General features: G+C 44.9%; 1 protein-coding gene across 2 annotated transcripts in view; it reads left to right on the top strand.

Moving 5' to 3' along the window:
• Positions 1-13,021, top strand: part of ATP6V0A4 (ATPase H+ transporting V0 subunit a4) — a 37,643-nt gene extending 24,622 nt beyond the window's left edge. For both annotated transcript variants that reach the window (XM_081878887.1, XM_081878888.1), the window contains 8 exons: positions 703-796; positions 2,285-2,403; positions 4,742-4,958; positions 6,375-6,482; positions 8,249-8,389; positions 10,046-10,163; positions 11,520-11,694; positions 12,775-13,021. In XM_081878887.1, the coding sequence (XP_081735013.1) occupies positions 703-796; positions 2,285-2,403; positions 4,742-4,958; positions 6,375-6,482; positions 8,249-8,389; positions 10,046-10,163; positions 11,520-11,694; positions 12,775-12,865 (1,063 nt within the window). In that variant the 3' untranslated portion in view covers positions 12,866-13,021. The remainder of the gene's footprint in view (positions 1-702; positions 797-2,284; positions 2,404-4,741; positions 4,959-6,374; positions 6,483-8,248; positions 8,390-10,045; positions 10,164-11,519; positions 11,695-12,774) is intronic.
• The last annotated feature ends 9,166 nt before the right edge of the window (positions 13,022-22,187 follow it).

The raw sequence follows: 22,187 nt of genomic DNA, 5'->3' as shown, positions 1-22,187 counted from the left end.
GTAGTTGTTTTTCTCTTTGACATCTGGTGGGAGGGCGTTCCACAGGGTGGGTGCCACTACCAAGAAGGCCCTCTGCCTGGTTCCCTGTAACTTGGCTTCTCGTAGCGAGGGAACCACCAGAAGGCCCTCGGTGCTGGATCTCAGTGTCCTGGCAGAACGATGGGCGTGGAGAGGCTCCTTCAGGTATACTAAACTGAGGCCGTTTAGGGCTTTAAAGGTCAGCACCAACACTTTGAATTGTGCTTGGAAACGTACTGGGAACCAGTGTAGTCTTTCAAGACCAGTGTTATGTGGTCTTGGTGGCTGCTCCCAGTCACCAGTCTAGCTGCCGCATTCTGGATTAGTTGTAGTTTCCGGGTCACCTTCAAAGGTAGCCCACATAGAGCACATTGCAAATGTACAGTTGTTGTGTCTCCCCCGACCTTCCACAATGTCTTCTGGAACATTCCTCGGGTTGCAACCGTCCTCATTTCCCTGTCCCACACCATCAGTGTCCAGGGGTGCAGAGCAGGAGCAGAGAAATAGCGAGGGGCAAACTCCCTTTGCCTCAATTCAGAACGGGTTTGGCTAATGCAAAGTGATTAGCAATGGTTTGGGGTTTGAGTTTGGTGTTACTGTTTCTTCAAGCATCAAGCAATGGGGAAAACCCATCTCACTCCTGTGGGCAACCTAAGCAAATCACGTTTCTCTCTTCATCCGTAGGGAAGAAATTGTTCATAAGTCAGATACCCTCCAGCTGGATCCGGCAGTGGCAGGAGTTTTCTCTGGAAACCCCTATCCTTTTGGAATTGATCCGGTAATCAGAACTCCTCCTGCCATTCATCTGGCAGTGGGTCATGGCGGAGGGAAGAGGGGTGATCTGTTGGTTGGGCAAATCTAAGATTTCCGGGGAAATAACAGATGGTAGCAAGTAGCAGATTGGGGTAACCAGCTTTGCTTTCTGTGTCTTTTTAACAGCTGGAGGATAAGCAGAAATTCAGCAGGTGAAGGGTCTAGCCCAGGCATAGGAAAACGCGGCCCTCCAAATGTTTTGGGACTACAACTCCCATCATCCCTAGCTAACAGGACCAGTGGTCAGGGATGATGGGAGTTGTAGTCCCAAAACATTTGGATGGCCGAGTTTGCCTATGCCTGGGCTAGCCTTTGCTGCATTGCTGTGCTGGGGAAAAGCTTTTGCTTGTTGAATTTCTACCTGCCACTCAGCTGATCAAAGCATAGCACTGCGTCCATGTCGTGCCAAGTCAACTTCTCTTGGAGGCAATTTAGCGAGATGCATTTACTGAGCCTTCCCCAACTTGCCATGGTTGGATTGCAGCTCCCATCAGAGTTGACAAAACGCACCATGTGGTTCTAATGTTATGTTTAATGAAATTCAAAGTTTTACTTGGAAATTGTTTGTATTGAAATACATGAAATATTTTAGTGCAGGGCAACTCAGTAACGTACACTCCCTCACATCCAATTACCTGGGAGGAGCCCCATTCAGTGCAATGAGACTTAACTCCTGACTGGACATGTGCATTTATTTATTAATGAACTTTCTTCCCTGCCCCTCCCCATAAGGCCTTGATTACAACCACAAAACCATTTGGTCACAACAACATCAATGTACAGTATAAAAGGAAGTGGGGACAGCAAAACCCTTCCAACCAGAACAGAAATAGTACAAATTGAACAAAAGACCTTAATCGCTGAATGCCAGCGGTGAGGTGGTATGTCTTGGGCATGTAAGCAGAAGCTGTGCAACAAATGTTAGACCCACACCTCTGTGTGGAATGACTTCTGCAATTCAGGGGCTGCCACAGAGAAAACACTCTCCTGGGCTGCCAAGCCCCATGTTTCCAAGGATTAGCTTTTAAGGGGGGGAAACAATGGCACTGTAAATTGGAAATGTCAATCTGCATTCTGCATTAACTGATGCTGGTTAACATTTTAGAAATGGAACAATGGAGTAGCAAATTCCCCCCCCCCCCCGGGACATTTTCTTCCCCACATCATTGCTGCCTCCCATCAAAAGAACTCCACCTTGTTGAGGCTATTTGAAGCAAGCAGGAGAGAGCTTCCCAATTAACGGCTTAATGGTGTCGGCCAAGTATCTGGTCACTAGATGGCAGCCTTGGTTGCAAGTAAACCCTTCTCCTTGGAGACCCTTCTAGCGGCAGTCATACAGCGGCAGACTTTGGGTGGCGCTGCATAGGCCTCATCCTGTTTCAGTCCATCAGTCATATTTGCCTCACTTACTACTTTCATTATGTTCACATGTCTTCTTTCCTGTTTCTCCAAGATTTGGAACATTGCAAGCAACAAGCTGACATTTTTAAACTCCTACAAAATGAAGATGTCTGTTGTCATGGGAATCACACACATGGTCTTTGGGGTAATACTCAGTCTCTTCAACTACATGTAAGTTTAAATGTCCCGTTCTTAATTCATATGTTGCTTGTTGTAGTATACAACTGTGATTCATTTGTAGGTTTCCTGAACTGGAATCCTTTTTTTGCTGTTCTGCCTTGGAGATCTTGCTGTTTCCCAGGCCCAGCTGCCTTGGTTCTTCATTTGTGATCTCTTTGCTCTCCCTATTTTCATTTGACCATATCTTCAGTGTCTGTGTCCCTCATGTAGGAGACTGTTGGGCTTCACTCCTCAGTGTTGCTGAGAGACTGAATTAATTAAACTCTGCCAAGAGACGGTCCCTTAATTACCACTCAAGACTGACCAGTATTTTAAGAATGCAGGAAGTAAACTACCTTCTTAGTGATTTGGTCAAGGCATCAGATTGGAAGAATAACTTGCAGTTTCTGGAGTTTAAAGGCTTTATTCATGCAGGAACTATTTGCAAGATGGGTGGAGATAGGAGAGAAATAGCAGACATCTTTTCTGGAGGAATAGCAAACAAGACGACTCAACTTTTAGGGGTGGAGTTAACTTAAACAGAGAAGTTACAAGAAAATTCTGGCTAGATTGCTACATAAGCAGTGTCCTCTGGTTGTTTAAAACAACACATGCATTAATTAGAACCTTAAGAGAAGGAAGCATACTGCTTTCCTCCAACAGATGATTCTTCTTCTTAAAAAGAATTACCAATCTCCATGTTGTTGAGCACTTTCAGGAAGGTGAAAGCCATCCCACCACCAATTATCATCTCATTGACTTGATCCAGCATGTTTTGGGTCAGCTGAATCTTATCTTGAACTTCAACACTTCTAAGGATTGCTAGGAAGGGTCACTCTGAACTTTCTAGAGCAGCCTTTTTTCAGCCTGGGGTCCCCAGATGTTTTTGAGCTACAGTTCCCTTCATCATTGACCACTGGCCATGCTAGCTAGGAATGATGGGTGTTGTAGTTCAACAACATTTGGTGACCCAAGGTTGAGAAAAGCTGCTCTAGAGCTTTAGCAAAATATTCAAGTTCTTTCTTTATCAGGAAACCAGCAGTTTTGAGGTAGATTGAACCCAACCATGGAACTGTGAGCTATCTGTGCAGTTCCGTAAGCATCAATGATAAAATCATCTCCTAGTTTAGAAAGTGATGCTCTGAAATCACCTACCTTTGCTGAATCAGCCTTGATTCAGTATCTTCCCCTTTCCCTTCCTCTTCTGCATGGAATCAGAAGTTTCCCTGAAGAGTGACTGAGCTAGTTTCAGGATCAGAATCAGCTGCTTCCACCTCTGAACCCACACAGTCTTCCAGGAACAAGGCATCCCTATCAAAGTTCTGCGGCTACAGGTTGCAAGGAGAATTTCTCAGGCGTAGGAACTCCACCAAATCACCCCAGGTGACTCATCAGTACCACAGACCTATCTCTGTGGTCCAAGCAATGCTTGATGGGACAGATGGGTTGGGACAACTGCCCTGATTCTCTGGTGGTTGGTTAATTTGTTGTCTTTCATTGGGACATTGAAATCAACCAGCATGACCATGTGCTTGCCCTTTACGTTCACATTGTCCAGGATGGGCTTAGTAGAGAGACTTTTTCTCAACAGAAGATGATGGCTCAGTCTTGCTTGACCAAATGATTGCAGCCTCTTCTTCCTTCATTGGGTGCAGGTGAAAAGAGCAATCCTTGTGTCACTTGTTTTCCAAGTACCTTGCAAGATCGGTAGTATCTGGTACTTTGCAGAAGCAGGATGTTCCTATCTTGGCTGGCCACAGTCTGATGTAATACAGCAGTCTTGGCTGGCCACCTAGGAAGCGATCTGCCTTATCTTGGCTTCCTGTTTTTACTGACTGTTAGAAACGGTTGCACTAGACTTCATTTAAGCTGGCAAAAAGTGAGAGCAAGGCATATGTGGGGGGAAAAGCCAGATGTATGTAAAGCTAACACCCAATCAAGAAAGCTGGATTGTAATTTTATTTCAAGATCAAATCAGTATTATTTTGATTGGTTGTCGCAGGGCTCCTAAAAGGCCCATAGGCCAGTGCCTACTCTGCCTATTTAGTAATCCGGCACTGTCTGGTGGCTTCACCTTACCAGAATAAACCAACTGGTGATTTAGTATGGCCCGATTGTCCTCCTTCCTTCCACATCATCCTGTAAATCAGCTTTCTCCAACAGGCTGCCTTCCAGATGTTGTAGGGCTACAGCTCCCACCATCAGCTCCATCTAGAATAGCCAATGGCCAAGAGGGACGATGGGAGGAGTCCAACAATGTCTGGACGACCCCACACTGTGGGAAGCTGCTGCAAACTCTCTTCTCTTCCACACTGATGTTTTTTCTTTCTCTTGGCTCCTGTCTTCCCAGTTATTTCAGGCAAGTCCTCAACATCATCCTGCAGTTCATCCCACAGATGATTTTCATCCTCTGCCTGTTTGGTTACCTGGTTTTCATGATCATTTTCAAGTGGTGCCAATACGGTGTTGCTGACGCCCAAGACGCCCCAAGCATCCTCATCCATTTTATCAACATGTTTCTGTTCAGTTACAGCGATGAGACAAATGCTCCTCTGTATGTGCATCAGGTATGGTCTCATTTCTCTTTTGCTAAGAACTTTGTTACCGAGGAAGTACACTTTAGCCAAGCCTAGAGTTTTATATGCTAACCTTTTTTAAAAACAACGGGGGGGGGGGGGGGGTTTCACAAATTAAGTTAAGATAAAATTCTGGCTGAGACTGATGGGAGTTTTAGTCTAAAATATTTGAGGGGCACCGGGTTTGGAAGGCGGGTTTAGGGTTATTTTTGACTATTTGTCATGGACTAAGGAGGATTCAGAGTCTAATGTAGCTCAGGGCTGCCGGATTTTCCCGGACATTACCGAGATTTCAAAGGCGGAATTGATGTCCAGGGGGGATTTGTAAAAGGTGGTGCTTTGTCCTGGATCTTAGGCAATTGAAAAATTGTGGGGTTTTTTTGCGTTTTTGTAAAAAGAAGAAGAAGAAGAAGAAAAGCTGCTGGTTTTTATTTTTTGAAATATGGCCACCCTAATGTAGCTCTGTGTGTTGGAAACGGTATGTTTTCATGCTGTAGAGCCCTGGATCTGCCAGTATTGAGAAAGGGGTTCTTGCCTTATAAAAATGAGATGTTGAGAAAGCAGGCAAGCAGAGACTTCAGGTGAAACAGATAAACTTCATTTTGTTCAGAAAGCTTAATCTCAGAGTAATGAAAATGAGAACAAAACAACCCAGCCCATTTCACAACAGACTTCTATGTGCCCTGTAAATGGCACAGAATCACTCAGTTCCAGGTTACAAATTAAAAGTACATACATGAGCTTGCAAGTAGCAGGTTGGCAAGTGCTCTTGATTTATGAGCACGCTCTTGAGGAAGGAGAATACAGGCAGCATGCGTGGCAAACCATCTTAAATCAAAAGCACAGTTTGAAAGTTGCGAAACATTTCCCCAAAGAGTCCTAATTAATCATGTTGGTAAGGCGGCTTCAATGTTCAGTGGTTTCCCAGGATATGTTTCTGTTTCTCAAATAGCAATTTCACTGATCTTCAGCCAGAATGGTTGAGTTTTTCAGAACACATCGGGCCATTTCTTTTAACAAAACCGTATTGCCAAATCATAGTTCCTTCCCTCATGGTAAAATAAACTTACTTACAATGGGTCTCATCTGCACCATACATTTAAAGCAGTATCCTACCACTTTAAACAATCATGGTTTACACACCCCAAGAATCCTGGGAACTGTAGTGTGTTATGAGACCCCTATTTCCCTCCAGACCTACAATTTCCAGAGTTCCCTGGCAAGAGGGGTCAAGTGTTAAACCACTCAGAATTGGAGCTCTCGGTGAGCCAGTTTGTTATTTTCCAATATCACAGCAGAATTGCATTTTTGAGAAAAGATAATTGACACCGAATTTTCCTTTAAGCAGGTGTGGGTGGGTGGTGTGTATTGCTTATCTAACAATCTTATTTCCTTCCTTCCTTGTAGCAAGAAGTACAAACCTTCCTGGTAATTTTTGCCCTGATTTCTGTTCCTTGGATGCTTTTGATTAAACCTTTCATTCTTCGAGCCAATCACCAGAGAGCTCAGCGTATGGTAAGAATAAAAGTCTCTTGAGACATTTGGCCTCCTGGCTAGAGGTAAAGGCAATCTTGGGTTGAGTGAGATGAGCTGAAGATTCTGTAGCAAAGATTTGCAGAGCTCATGGTTTGCAAGTCATTACAAAACCAGGTTCTGAAAGCACTGAATTGGAGAGCTGGAAGAAACCTTGTAATTCAACTAATCCAACCCCTTTCCAGTGGAGGGAATCTGCTGCTACAGCATCTGCGATAGGTGATCAACCAGACTGATTGGAATTGGAAAGAAGATATATCAATTATACTAATCTTCTAGACACCCAACGTTTGTGGGTTAACAACAAAGGAAAACTGGCTGGCACCTGTTTCTAAAACACAGGGGTTTGCAATACCTCCAGCAGCAGAAAGCCCCATTAGCAGAGTTAAAACTCACAAGTTTATGCAGCAGCGTAGCTTCAGTAATATATAGGCTACCCATTGAGGTGGTCTTAGCTGAAAAATGGTAGCTCGACCAATAGCTATCCAATAAACTTCATTTTTGAACAAAAGGCTGAGTCCGCTTCTCTAACTTCCTGTCTGCTAGGCCGCAGTCCGCTCTTGCTCATATAAAAAGCAGCTTTCTGAATTCAATCCATTTGAAAACTATTATAATTCAACCCAAACATTAAACCACTGGAAGAGACTTGCTAACAAGTGCCTGGTTCCCCTCCACCCCACCCCGCCACAATATATGCAGTATTAATTTCTTAGATGGGTGGTGATTTCATCCAAATATTATTTTCACTGCCCTGTAATTCATTGTTTCGCCATCTGAAGTACATTTAGACATTCCCCATAGCAACTGACTACTAATGAGCCCATTTGTCAGCCAAAGCCTTATTCAATAATCAGAACCGTTTTTGTAGCTTGTTAAGATGTGAAATTGATGTCTGGTAAAAATTTTGACAGTGAGGCGACAGAAAAATGGATTGCCTGATGCATGTATATAGAAATAGGTTGATTACTATGCAATTGAAGGATATAGTCTCTTTAAACTAGGACTGGGGAGCTTCAGACTCAAGGAGCCAAACGAGAACCTCCTGGTTGCTTTATCTAGCTCTCAGGTTTCTCCTCAGGACAAGCTCCCCATCAGACCTTCTCCAGACATAGCTTGACTGATTCTGCCTGACTGTCGTGTGTGTGTGTGTTGAAAGCTCTTGCCTTTGAGGGGCTGTAATGTAGCCAACTGTACTGAGGTAAGAATTGCATCCTGAAGGAGCGTCTCCACCCACATTGTTCAGCCCAGACACTGAGGTCCAGCTTCAAGGGCCTTCTGGCAGTTCCCTCACTGTGAGAAGTGAGGTTACAGGGAACCAGGCAGAGGGCCTTCTTGGTGGTGGCGCCTGCCCATCAGATGTCAAGGAAATAAATAACTATCTGACTTTTGGAAGATATCTGAAGGCAGCACTGTTTAGGGAAGTTTTTAATGTTTGATCTTTTATTATGTTTTTTCTATTCTGTTGGGAGCTGCCCAGAGTGGCTGGGGAAACCCAACCAAATGGGCGAAGTATAAATAATAAATTATTATATTATTGTCCATTGCCCAGCCCACCCCTGGCAGGCAGGTCCTGGAGGCTTGACCACAAGAATTGGGCTGAATGGGGGTACCAACCTGTGATTTAGACTAAATATTATTATTTTAAAAAACTATTTCTGCAATAAAACGTCTTACCTTTTGCTGGATCTGCTCCCTTTGGAGACCCACGTACACTGACATAAGCCGTTCTCTGTTTTGCTTCTCTTAAGCTGGCCTCACCTGAGCTGTCGGAGAGCCCCACTGGGGACATTGAGGTGGAGATCATTAAGTCTGACTATCCTAAGAAGCCAGTCCAAGAAGACCACAGTGATGGCGGTCACCATGGCGGGCATGAGGACCATGAGGAAGAGGTAGGGGCAACCAAAAGTAGGGGAGGAAGAGGTAGGGGCTGGAGAAACTCCCCTATGGAGGGGGGGGGGACACATGGTTTCTGCATTTTGAGGCTTTTTAGTTAAGAAGAAAAATGTGCAGGAAATTATGTATGCTGTGGGGAAAGTGAATTGGGAGAGGTTTTGTCTTTCTCCCTCCCTCATAGCACTAGAACCCAGGGTCCTCCATTGCAGCTGATTCTACTGTTTTGCATATATTCAATAAAACAATCCAATGAACATTAATAAACCAACCATGCACTGATGTACAGTTACTATAATGAGACTGCATTTGTTTTGTTTTGTTTTTTTGTTTATCAATGCCTGATGAAGCTGATTAATGTGAGCTTCAGGCCAGACAAAAGGAGGTGGCTCTTCACATAGCATGTAGGCCACTTTCAGCCAAAATGTTTGAAGAATTGTGTGCAGAGGTTATATGGCATCACTGTCAAGTGGCCGTTATCCTGTATATATACCGTATTTTTCGCTCTATTAGACGCACCAGACCATAAGACGCACCTAGTTTTTGGAGGAGGAAAACAAGAAAAAAAATATTCTGAATCTCAGAAGCCAGAACAGCAAGAGGGATTGCTGCGCAGTGAAAGCAGCAATCCCTCTTGCTGTTCTGGCTTCTGGGATAGCTGCGCAGCCTGCATTCGCTCCATGAGATGCACACACATTTTCCCTTACTTTTTAGGAGGGAAAAGATGAGTCTTAGAGAGCAAAAAATACGGTATCTATATAGCTAGAGATATACAAGCAGACACTAGCAGCTTTGTCTCCAACATTGCTCAGGAATTCTAAAACACACACAGACACACCCTCAGATTTGAAAGGGTCTGTCTTAATTCAACATGGTGTCCAGTTGGATCCAAATGTAGATGAAAAGTCAACAGCATTAGTGTGATTAAAGAATGAAGGGAGTATTGGTAGCAGGTGCTCTATTTGAGAAACAAATCCAAAATATTTAGAGGAGAACTGGTTATGTAGTATTTCTTTATTTATTAAATTTTAGTAATACAGAAAAAGAAAAAGAAATGCACCCTACTAGTGCAAAAACGTCCCACCCCCATATCTTCCCACCACCACACCCCTCCACAACATCTCTACTTCCTTATCTTAAAGATTCGAAACTATCATTGCAATTTTTAAATTTTGATCTTCAAGTTCTTCATGAATCATACCCCAGTAGGTCTTGGTTTTTTCGCAGCTCCACCAGATATGGAACAATGTTCCTTCCATTTTTCCACATTTGCAGCATAAGTTAGACTTTTGTTTATAAATTTTGGCAAGCTTTGATGGTGTTAGGTACCACCTGAAAAACATTTTCTTGAAATTCTCTTTTATGGTGTAGCAAGCGGTGAACCTAATATCTATACACCAGAGCCTTTCCCACTGTTCCAAATATATCGTATGCCGATGTCTTGAGCCCACTTTACCATCACCTCTTTAACTTCTTCTTCTTGTAGGTCCCAATCTAATAATAGATTGTAAACCTTTGATAATGTTTTCTTATTGCTTTTCAATAGTACATTGTGCAATTTCGATTCTTCTGTGCCAAATCCTCGGTTATGTAGTTCTTTGGGTGCTCCTGGCCACAATATAGATGTCATTTTTTCCCTTTAAAATATCTTTCAGTTCAACTTTGGAGACATCTTTGTTCACCAGGCTATTCACACCATTGAATATTGCCTGGGTTGCATTTCCAACACAGCTTCCTACCTTCGGCTCTGGGCACTGAGCTTGGCTCATGCACGTGAGTTTTTCATTTGTGGTGCTCACTGTGTTTTATGTCTCTGAATCTCAGAGTTGGAAGGGAGCCTGACGATCATCTAACCCAACCCCTTGAAGTACAGGAATATGCAGTTGTCCCTTACAGGGATTGAACCTGTTTTGGCATGGGATGAGAGAATACTAATACTAGGCATCTCTGTAGAGTTGGTGTTGGGAACCTGGTAACTACCAGGCATTGCTGGACTCCAGTTCCCATCAGCCCTTGATGAAACTCAGTCCAATAACATCTGGAGGGCCTCATCCCTCCCAGAGATTATTTGAACCACCAGCAGATAATTAGGAACTCAGTGACAATGTACAAGGAAGGTCATACTGCATTCAACTAAGTTTTACTCGGAATAGAGTCATTGACATGAATGGATCTAACTTATCCATGTTCATTAATTTCAACAGGTCTACTCTAAGCAAAGCTTAGTTGAATACCACACACAGGCGCATTTAAGCTAAAAGTGAGCCCAAAGATGGGGGGTGTTTTTTCAACGTTTTTGGCATTGCCAAGAAAACACCACCACCCTTCTGGGGCAATTTGGTGGGCCTTGTATTGAGAGGAGGTGACAAAGTTCACCCACATAGTCTGAGGGTGATCAGTGGTCCAACTGAGTTCAACCAAATGACTGACGCAGGCAGCAGTACCCTCGCTCAGAGTTGGCTTTGTTTGCTCTTGGTGATGTCATTGGAAAGCCAGTTCTGATCAGTTACAGAGCTGCGATGCCATCACGTTCAATATTGGTTGGGCGCACTCTTTAAGAAAGAACAGAGCCCTAGACAGGAAAATTAATGGCACTGATTCATCAACAAAGAAAGTAGAAAGTGGCAGTGAATTTCAGATATTGTTGTATTACAAAGGTTGAAGCTCCATCCACTGCTAGCATGTGGCCCTTGGGAGGTTGCCCAGAAAGGAATGCTGCCCTCTGGCTAAAACAGGTTCTGGCCTTCATGGGGGTGGGGGGAACAGAGGGGAGCTGTGACTTACTCTTATTAGGGGGATCTCCTGCCTGAATGGTCTTTAATGTCTTGCTGTTCATGGCTGTTTCTTGTGTGACATTTGCCTCTGTAATCTCTCCCCCCCCCAATGTGGTGTAGTGGTTAAGAGTGGTAGACTCATATTCTGGTGAACCAGGTTCACGTCTCTGCTCCTCCACATGCAGCTGCTGGGTGACCTTGGGCCAGTCACACTTCTCTGAAGTCTCTCAGCCCCACTCACCTCACAGAATGTTTGTTGTGGGGGAGGAAGGGAAAGGAGAATGTTAGCTGCTTTGAGACTCCTTCGGGTAGTGATAAAGCGAGATATCAAATCCAAACTCCTCTTCTTCTCCAGAGCTCTCAGAGGTCCTCTGGGGCCAGGTGCTGATCATCTCATTCCACTCCAGTGGCAACTGGATAGGACTCATCGTAATCTTCGTCCTCTTTGCCGTCTTTGCTGCTCTGACTGTAGCCATTTTACTGATCATGGAGGGCCTCTCTGCCTTCCTGCATGCCCTGAGACTTCACTGGTAGGTAACCTGGGTGCATTTGAGTAGGAAAAGGGTTGACAAAGAAATAACAAAAGGAAATAGTTTGCAAATGTATCGTTACAGGTTCCCCACATTCCCAGTCGGCTCAGTGATACTCTCCTACAGGAGAGAACTTGGGAGAGTTGTGGAGCTTCTTGAAACGTTTAGTTTATTTACAATTATACAAGTTGAGCATAGGCGGAGGTGATCGGTGATACACATTCCTACCAAGGAGTACATCTGCTACCTTATATCGGATCTCCAGAGAGAGACACCTACATCACAAAGAGGCTTCTAGCCTTTAGATCACAGCTCATTTGTTTTGGGATGCGGGGGGGATTTGATTCAGTTCTCATTTGAAGGCGAAAGACAGTGTTTTAATGGATGCATTGTTCTGATCTTCTCTTTTCAAAAATGAAAAAAAAATGCTTAACTATTTCCTTTTGTAAGCCACTTTGATTGCTGTTTAATAGAAAAGTAGGATAGAAACAGGGATGCGGGTGGCGCTGTGGGTTAAACCACAGAGCCTAGGGCTTGCCAATCAGAAGGTCGGTGGTTTGAATCCCTGCGACTGGGTGAGCTCCTGTTGCTCAGTTCCTGCTCCTGCCAACCTAGCAGTTCGAAAGCACGAAATGCAAGTAGATAAATAGGTACCACTCCGGCGGGAAGGTAAACGGTGTTTCCGTGTGCTGCTCTGGTTCCCCAGAAGTGGCTTAGTCAAGCTGTACTCCGGCTCCCTCGGCCAATAAAGCGAGATGAGCACCGCAACCCCAGAGTCGGTCACGACTGGACCTAATGGGCAGGGGTCCCTTTACCTTTACCTTAGGATAGAATAATAAACTTGACCAGTGGTTCACAGTTCTCAGGGGGTCTGTGTAACCCACCCAGTGGGTCTGTGGCACCATTCACATAATAAAAACTACCATAGCGATAGGTAGGGGGGTCCATGGCTTGGCTTTTGAAAAACAAAGGGCTGGCTTCTACTTGGCTAATTGAGAACTGCTGAATTAAATTAAACTAACCCCTCATTGAAGACAGAACCCTGTTTATTTGACATGCCTTTCTTTCCCCTCCCATTAGGGTGGAGTTCCAGAACAAATTCTACTCTGGAGCAGGATATGCATTTGTACCATTCTCCTTTAAAGCCATCATAGAACGAACAGAAGACTGAAGCCCACTTAGAGCATGGAGATCTAGAACTTTCAAGATTGCTTCTCCTCCTCTTCCTAACTCTCAAGATTAGCTTCCTCCTCCTCCAGCTGCAAGGGAAAGTTGTTCAGCTTCAGGAATACTTCACAATATTTCCCTCTATAAACCATTGTAAAAACAAACACGTGAGTCAGTGGTTTATTTAAAAAGAAAGATGTACCACCCAAGGTTTCTTTCACCTCTGCACTCATTTTGTTCAATGTTACTCTGCTCCATGCGAAAGGAATCTGCAGTTTGGACCTAGCAAAGTCATAAACAAGTTTATGTTCCATTTCAGATTGCAGGTATGTTGTTGTTGTTTAGTCGTGTCCGACTCTTTGTGACCCCATGGACCAGAGCACGCCAGGCACTCCTGTCTTCCACTGCCTCCCGCAGTTTGGTCAGATTCATGTTTGTGGCTTCGACGCACACAATTGGATTCTCCAACATGGATACCAACATGGGGGAATGGACCATTTACATCATTGGTTCTCAACCTGTTGGTCCCCAGATGTTGTTGGACTACAACTCCCATCATCCCTGAGCCTTGCTAGCTAGGGGTGATGGGAGTTGTAGTTCAACAACATCTGGGGACCCACAGGTTGAGAAAGGCTGGTCTACATAAAAGACTAAGGGCCAAGGATATGTTGCAATGGAGTTTCATGTTTGGAGCCCCTGTTGAAATTTTCTTTTTGTAAAAAGCAGCTGAAAGGTCAGGGCATACGGGGGATAGTGACTGACCCACCCTTGGGGATCCATTAGCCACATGGGACTTAAATGTTTCAGCCTGCAAGCTTTTCTTTCTGTGAGTAATCACAATTGGATGACTGGGGGTCTGATCCAAATTGGGATCCCCTCCAGCGAGTCCCCATAGCTGCTTTTACAAAATAATAAAAGCATTGAGGCTTCAAAAGAGGCAGCTCCCAATGCAATATGTAGTTTGGCCCTTGATGTCAGGGGAAACCATTCTAGCCTAGCCCTTGCCCATCCTGCCAGTTTTCAAGGTGCAGGGCACATTAGTTGTATAGAGGAGCATTTAAGCATCTGAGCTCCCTTCTGTATTCTGAAGTGGTACGGCCCAGACATAGATTTGCCATCTCAATGAGAACTAGGACCTTGGTTTCTGCTAATGTAATACTTCCTAACTTTGCTGTGCCACACCCAGCCAGGAGGCAGACTTTTGTTGATGCTTCCTATAGCTTTTGGCTCCCCAAAATCCAGTAACAACATGCACTTCTGGTTAGCAAGGGATGCTAGGGAACTCTGCTACAAATTGAAATGGCTGGCGGATTTGCATTTCTGCTGGACGATTTAATGGCAACAGGACAATTTCACTGAGAGTTCAGAAATCCATTCCTTGCACAGCAGGATTCAGGAGTAGAGTATATGTAGATGAAGCCTGTGTTGCATTGACATAAATGTGTCATGTCATGCAAGGACAGAGAAATCCAGTGCATGCTTTTCTGGCATTGTAGGTTGTTGCCCAAGGCTTGCTCAGACAGAGAACGCCTGGCTGGTGTCATAGGTGATGCTGTTAGAGCATCTTGCTGGTCCAGGAGGCATTTGTACATGCCCAGCATAGCCTACAATGCTTGTTAAGCATCTGGAGAGCTCAGCAAAACATGCTGTGCCTTGGGGAGGTCTGCAGAAGAAACAGCCAGTCTAGAATCTCAAGCAGGTTATGGAAAGTTCATAAATGGCTACGCCTGCAGAATCTTTTCCAGAGTGGAACCAGGTGATTTATCCATATCTGGTGCTTAGGTTATAGTTGCTTCACTTCTATAGCTAAGTAATTGCATAGACTAGAAACAAGCTCAGAAGTTGCCGCTTTCCCTGCTGTTGGGCTGCAATGATGGGAGAAGCAACTTGCCAATATTATCCCTTCTGCATAACTCTTAAAGGCACATCAGACCTTTACTATATTTCCATTAGACAAGGATGAGGAACTTGTATCCTAGGCTTGCCATAGTTTTTTGAGTGGGGGGGGGGGGAGGACAACAAAGTTGTTGAGCTTTTTTTGCAAAAACAGTTCAGAAGCACGCAGTGCAAGTAGATAAATAGGTACCGCTCCAGCGGGAAGGTAAACGGTGTTTCTGTGCACTGCTCTGGTTCACCAGAAGCGGCTTAGTCATGCTGGCCACATGACAAACGCCAGCTCCCTTGGTCTATAGAGCGAGATGTCTATAGAGCAAGAGTCGTCCGCCACTGGATGGTCAGGGGTACCTTTACCTTTTTAGGTAATTTGCCAAAACTGACATTTTTGGTGGTCAAATCCTGGCTATGTAACCCTGCACAACATCATCCCTGCTATAAGCAGAAGTAGGTATTACTGTGTTTAATAGGGTCATAATTCTTGATAGCTACTCCTAGGTCTACAGCTAACAGACTCCTATCTTTCATTTCCTGCTCTTCCTCAGACTAGTGTACAGTTAGGGATCCAGGGACCCCCTCTCATTTGAAGCCCTCTCTTAATATTTATGGCATCTGGTGGTAACGCACATGAACTATCCTGTTGAAACCCATTGACAAAAACCAAGGGCTGCAACAAGCCATTACTTCTCTACTAGCAGAATAACACTGTGTGGATATAGCTTCATATCCTAGTGTTAAACTTTTATTGCTCCATGGAAGACAGTTGTTGAAACCTATGTATTTTCATTAGAAAGTCAAAACTGCTTATTCATTGATTTGGTAGCATAAATGAATAAATTGCTCAAAACCAACTCAGGTGTGGCTGTCTCTCTTGCCAACTCATGAAGATTTTACCCCCAAAAAGCATGTTTAGATATTGAAGTTGATCAGGTTACCAAAATGGCCAGTAATCCTCTTACAAGATCACATTTCTTTATCCTGGCAACTGAAGAACACAAACAGGATTCAGGAATGACTGAGTGTTTTCAGCATGTAAACATAACTTCATTGTAAGAACCTGCATATTATCTTAATTGTTCCACAGCTTAACATTAAACTAGCTGGAGATTTTCCCACACATCATCATGAGGAACAGTCTGATCTGGATCATAAACTATTAAATGTAGATGTAAAGAAGAGGACTTACCAGCTGCAGACCAGAAACAAATACTTCCTCTCTTCTCTTCCCTCTTTGAATAAGATAAATCAATAGCCCTACTGCACCTGAAAGACAAACACATTTATAACCAACTTAAGGTGCTGCAAGATTCTGCTGTCTTTGCAGCCACAGTCTATCACAGTCACCCCTCTGGAAACTGTTTTATATGGGATTAGTGCTTTTATAAAGTGCCACATAATATTTGTTCCATACTTGCAATAAATGAACTGTTCAGTGTGGCAGGACCTGTTTTTTTAGAATTCCCTGCTTAACAATATTAGTCAGGGCCTCCATTATACTGTTTTCGATGTCTGCTAAAAACTTCATTTAAGCAAGCCTACTCAACCATTGCATTTTATTATGTACCTTTGTTTTTAAAGCTTGTTGACTTTATCTACAGGCGGGATTCAGTTTATTATTCCTGTTAGTGGGAGGCCATGCAAAGAATTCTGCTAGTGCCATGTGGCTTTCCCTTCTCTCCTCCCCTTGTGTGTCCCCAGGGCCCCTCAAAATTGGATCCAGGTGGGACCCCAAAAAGAGCATGGCAGGGAGAGGGCAGATTGTTCCGTCTGTGAAGCTGAAAAGCTTGTGCTGATGGAATAACTATCCACAGCGCTTTGTTGAATTCCTCCCTGTATTTATTGGGTGTTACCCAACTAGGTTTTACTCAAAGCAGACCTATTGAACTTAATAGACCTACCTTAATAATGTTCATCCATTTCGATGGGTCTACTCTACATAGTTGAATACCACTCATTATGCCTTCACAAGTCTGGTTTTGTTGATATCTTCCATATTTTATACCATTTCATGTGAACTTATTTAGTAAGCTGTATATAAATCTTGCTAAATAAACGTGGAACAGTTGAAGCTGCTTTATACCGAATCAGAATCAATATTCTGCCTTGCGGAACCCTGCTCCTCCTGGCGACTCATTAGATGACCTTGTTGAGGACTGGAATAACCGGCTCTTGGCAGCCATTGATGTGATCGCGCCTAAGCGCCCTCTGCGACCCCGTCGAAACCGGGCCCCTTGGTTTACTGAGGAGCTCCGGAAAATGAAGCAGGATCTCAGACGGCTAGAGTGAGTATGGCGACGGACTCGTGACGGAGCCTCAAGAACATCTTATAGGACACTTATGAAAGCCTATGAGATGGCTATGAAAGCTGCTAAGAAATCTTACTTCGCAGCTTCCATTGCATCTGCTAGCTCTCGCCCGGCACAACTTTTTAGAATAATTAGTTCAATAACGTCCATAGGAGGACAACCAAATTTAAGCACAAATTCGACCCACAGCTGTGAGGCATTCGCGAGTTTTTTTGCGGAGAAAGTCCTGTTGCTCCGCCGTGACCTCCCTGCCAATTTAGATACAGTGACTGAACTGGAGGCCCCTTGACTGACTTCAGGTCCAGTGTTGGACCATTTCGATCGGATACTCCCTACTGATGTGGGTAGATTCCTCCAAGTTGGTAGGCCCACCACCTGCCTCCTTGATCCGTGCCCGTCTTGGCTGATTAGGGAGTGTCCAGATGTTGCGCGGACCCCCCTGGTTGAAATTATCAATTTGTCCCTTGACACGGGGACATTCCCAGGGGAACTGAAGGAAGCAGTGGTGTGTCCACTCTTAAAAAAAACTTCATTAGATCCCTTAGACCTATCCAATTAACGCCCAGTTTCAAATCTTCCATACCTGGGTAAGGTAATTGAGAGAGCGGTTGCTGAACAGCTTGGTAGGTTTCTGGAGGAAACATCGGCATTAGATCCATTTCAGTCTGGTTTCCGTCCTGGTTTTGGGACGGAGACGGCTCTGGTTGCCCTAACAGATGATCTCCGTAGACAACTGGATCGAGGCGGGTCAGGACTGCTGATCCTTTTAGATTTGTCAGCAGCCTTTGACATGGTCGATCATGATCTTCTGGACCACGGCCTCGCAGACGTGGGGATACAGGGCATAGCCCATAACTGGTTGTGCTCTTTTATCTCTGGTCGGGGACAGAGGGTGGCACTAGGGAGGGAAATGTTGTCGCGCCACTCCTTGGTGTGTGGAGTGCCGCAGGGCGCAATTCTCTCCCCGATGCTTTTTAACATCTTTATGCGCCCCCTTGCCCAGATTATCCAGAGCTTTGGGCTGGGCTGTCACCAATATGCTGATGACACTCAGCTCTATCTGCTGATGGATGGCCACACCGACTCGGCCCCGAACACACTGACCAGATGCTTGGAAGCTGTGGCTGGATGGTTTCGTGGGAGCCGATTGAAACTAAATCCTTCAAAGACAGAGGTCCTATGGCTAGGTCGGGATGGCATGGGGATGAGGGACCAACTCCCTTCTCTTGTGGGGGCCCAATTAGTGCCATTGCCTTCCGTTAAGAGTTTGGGTGTAATCCTTGACGCCTCCCTTTCCATGGAGGCGCAGGTTACAGCAACAGCCAAGGCGACATTTTTCCACCTTCGCCACATCAAGCAGTTGGTCCCTTACCTTTCCTGCCCCGACCTGGCCACAGTGATCCATGCGACGGTCATCTCCAGGCTTGACTACTGTAATTCGCTCTATGCGGGGCTGCCCTTGAAGCTGTCCCAGAAACTCCAGTGGGTACAGAATGCTGCAGCGAGGCTCCTCACGGGGTCTCTGCCATGGGAGCATATTCACCCAGTGCTTTTCAAGCTGCACTGGCTCCCGGTGGAGTACAGGGTCAGATTTAAGGTGCTGCTTTTCACCTTTAAAGCCCTTCACGGACTAGGACCCTCGTACCTACGGGACCGCCTCTCCTGGTATGCCCCACGGAGAGCCTCAAGGTCCATAAATAGCAACACCCTAGTGGTCCCGGGCCCTAAGGAAGTTAGATTGGCTTCAACCAGAGCCAGGGCCTTTTCAACTCTGGCTCCGGCCTGGTGGAACGCTCTGCCTCATGAGACCAGGGCCCTGCAGGATCTGATTTCTTTCCGCAGGGCCTGTAAGACAGAGTTGTTCCGCCTGGCCTTTGGCTTGGAGCCAATTTGATTCCCTCCCTCCCTCTCTCTTTTTCTTTCTTTTCCTTCTCCTCCTGCGATGAGGCTACATTTTAATATTTTAATGTTCCATTATTTTAATGTTGTATTTTATTTTTGTTTTTAAGTTGTAATCATTCATCTTGTTTTTATTATTGCTTGTAAGCCGCTCTGAGCCCGGCCTTGGCTGGGGAGGGCGGGGTATAAATAAATAAATTATTATTATTATTATTATTATTATTATTATTATTATTATTAATATTGTCTACACTGGCTGGCAGCTAACCAGACCTCCTGCCGCCACCTAAATCTTTGGGAAAGCCAACGAACCGGGTGGTCAGGTAGCAGGTCTAAAAGGGTTTCATTCTTCCGTGTTGTCCCTCTGTTCTCGCTCGATATCCCTGATCTTCCAGAACATAATCTGCAAAGAAGAAATATCACACGAAGGGGGAAGAAAGGCAGAGTGAAAAGGGATATCCCATTTCTGTTATTTGAGCTGATGCACTGCATGCTGGATCATTCATGAATGATACAGGAACATAGCAACCTGCCTTATACTGAAACAGACCATCGAGACATCTAGCTCAGTTCGCCTACACTGACTGGCAGGCACACCCCAGGGTTTCCCCAGCCCTACCTGGAGATGCCAGGGATTGAACCAGAGGCCTTTTGCACATCCATAGTAAGGATGGGGGATAAATTTTATTCGGATTTATTAACTTTACGCTTTCTGGAACAATACGAAAATGGAAACATAGCCGTCCTTTGAAATTCGTGCTTCTCTGAATTTTGTGGTGCAAAATTTAGCTGCAATCCTGTATCTGCCCTGTAGTTTCTTAGGGAATACTGTGTTTTGATGTGTATTCCACCCCCACCCCCCAAGCAGCTTTGATCCAAACTGAGCAAAACAAAAAGCAAGCAGCATTTTAAGCCAGTAATGTGTACACAGGGACACGGATGGCGCTGTGGTCTAAACCACTGAGCCTCTTGGGCTTGCCGATCAGAAGGTCGGCGGTTCGAATCCCCGCGGTGGGTTCAGCTTCCGTTATTCGGTCCCTGCTCCTGCCAACCTAGCAGTTCGAAAGCACGCCAAAAAGTGCAAGTAAATAAATAGGTACTGTTTCCGGAAGGTAAACGGCATTTCTGTGCGCTGCTCTGGTTTCAGTGTCCTGTTGCACCAGAAGCGGCTTAGTCATGCTGGCCACATGACCCAGAAAAACCATCTACGGACAAACACTGGCTCCCTTGGCATGAAGCGAGATGAGCTCTGCAACCCCAGAGTTGTCTGCAACTGGACTTAACTGTCAGGGGTCCTTTACCTTTACCTAATGTGTACACAGCCCAAGACTTTAGATGCAGCTACTCTCAATGCTACCAGACAGCACATCACTCCTCCCCCCCTTTTTTATTGGCATTGCAAGGTTTTGTTGCAATGGTTTCTTTCCAAAGGATTGGACTTTAAGTGGGGGGAAAGCTGGATGGAATCGAATATGTGTGTGAAGGCCAGGGCCTGCTACAAAGTTTGTTTAATCTCCCCAAAACCCCAACATTTCAAATGCATGGAAGTCCTACAACATGGAGTAGCTTTTCCCATCCTGGTGTCCTTCACATGCTGTTGACAATGACCAACATCATCCCATGATGTCTGGGGCTGATGGGAGTTGGAGTCCCACAGCGTCTGCAAGGCACCATTAAAGGTGAGCATGTTCTCAAGTGATGGTTGCGGATTCATCAAAATCCTGGCCGAGTACAACATTAAATAGGACAGAAGAGGGCAACAAAGTCTAGGGGCACATATTGAAATTGCCACACTTCCCACCTCACTAGCTTGCACTCATGGGTCTCCTATGCAAAGGAAACATTTCACTGCAGCAAAAATCACTGCCCTTACCAGCTGACAGTCTGCCATAGGGCAGGGACATCAAACCTGTGGCTCTTCTGTTTACTGCTGCATTGGTCAAGCTGGGGTAGCTCAGTGGGGTACAGCATGAGACCTTTTAATCTCAAGTCATGGGTTCAAGCCCCACATTGGGCAAAAGATTCCTGCATTGCACATGACCCTCATGGTCCCTTCCATCTCTACAATTCTATGACTACAGCTCCCATCATCCTTGACTATTCACCAGGCTGATGGTAACTGGCGACCAATAAGAAATAGACGACTACAGGTTGCCCATTGCTGCCCTAGGCTAAGGCTGGCTTTGCCTTCTCGTCAGTTCACCAGGACTAACCCACCAGTTTTCTTTAGCAGGCTGCCCAGAGCAGCTGCACGAACAGGAAATTCGGATGGCTAAGGAGTTTGTACTTTTGCAATTGTACTGTAGTCCCTTCTCCGGTTTCCTTCGGTCAACAATAGTGAGCACTGCCCTTTTCAAGAGGTGGTGATGATGATTGGGGGGTGGGGTGGCTGGTGAAGTGTGTTTCCTTGAATTGATAAACATAGCCTATGATTATACCCTCGTTCAGATACTGCAGGTGTAATAGCCACCTGCTTGCTCACTCGCTCTCTCAAAAAAGGCAAGGAAATAATTGCTCTGAAGAATCTTAAACCTGAAATCTCCTACAAGACAAGAGGCAGAGATTTTAAAGCACGGAGTACTTCAGGCTATGAAGAAAGCCGCCACAAAGCTGCAGCAAGCGCAATCAACCCACAAAAAGGTGTGTATTTGAAAAGAAGAGGGGAACAAAACTTCTCCATTTGGTAATTGAAAGGTAAGAAACTTTTACTGCGGAAGCAGAACAAGTCAGGTGCTTGAACAGTTGTTCAATTAACAAATGAGGACTTAGTATTAACTAATAAACTCATGTGGCAGACTGGTGAGCGTGCTGGAGAGATTCAAAGCAACACTCAGCTGTGAAGTTTGAGCCAGACATGCTATCTGTCTGCCCAGCCTACCTCTCAAGGCTGTTGGGAGAATATTAAACAGGATGAGCGAACCATGAAGATCTCCCTCTGTTCCTTTTTTTAAAATGTCACAAACTAAGCATTGAATGGCCGTCAGCAATCCTGTGCATATTTACTCAGAACTAAATCACATTGAGCTCTATGAGCCCTACTCCCAGGAAACTGGGTGCAGGATTGCATCCTTAATCATAAAACCTCTGCTAAACATTGCCGCACTCCCACTTTCCTGCTGTGATTTTCTGTCTCTTCAGTTACTGCGAGGTTTTCAAATTATACCAACATGCATGCAGTTATCATTTTATAAGAAACTTGCTATTGTTCTTGCCCAAGGCAGAAGGAGG

The sequence above is a fragment of the Podarcis erhardii genome, assembly GCF_964252035.2.
Source record: "Podarcis erhardii genome assembly, chromosome: 10".
Taxonomy (NCBI): Eukaryota; Metazoa; Chordata; class Lepidosauria; order Squamata; family Lacertidae; genus Podarcis; species Podarcis erhardii.
Note: the sequence above shows the minus strand (reverse complement) of the source record. Positions and strands in the feature narration are given on the sequence as shown.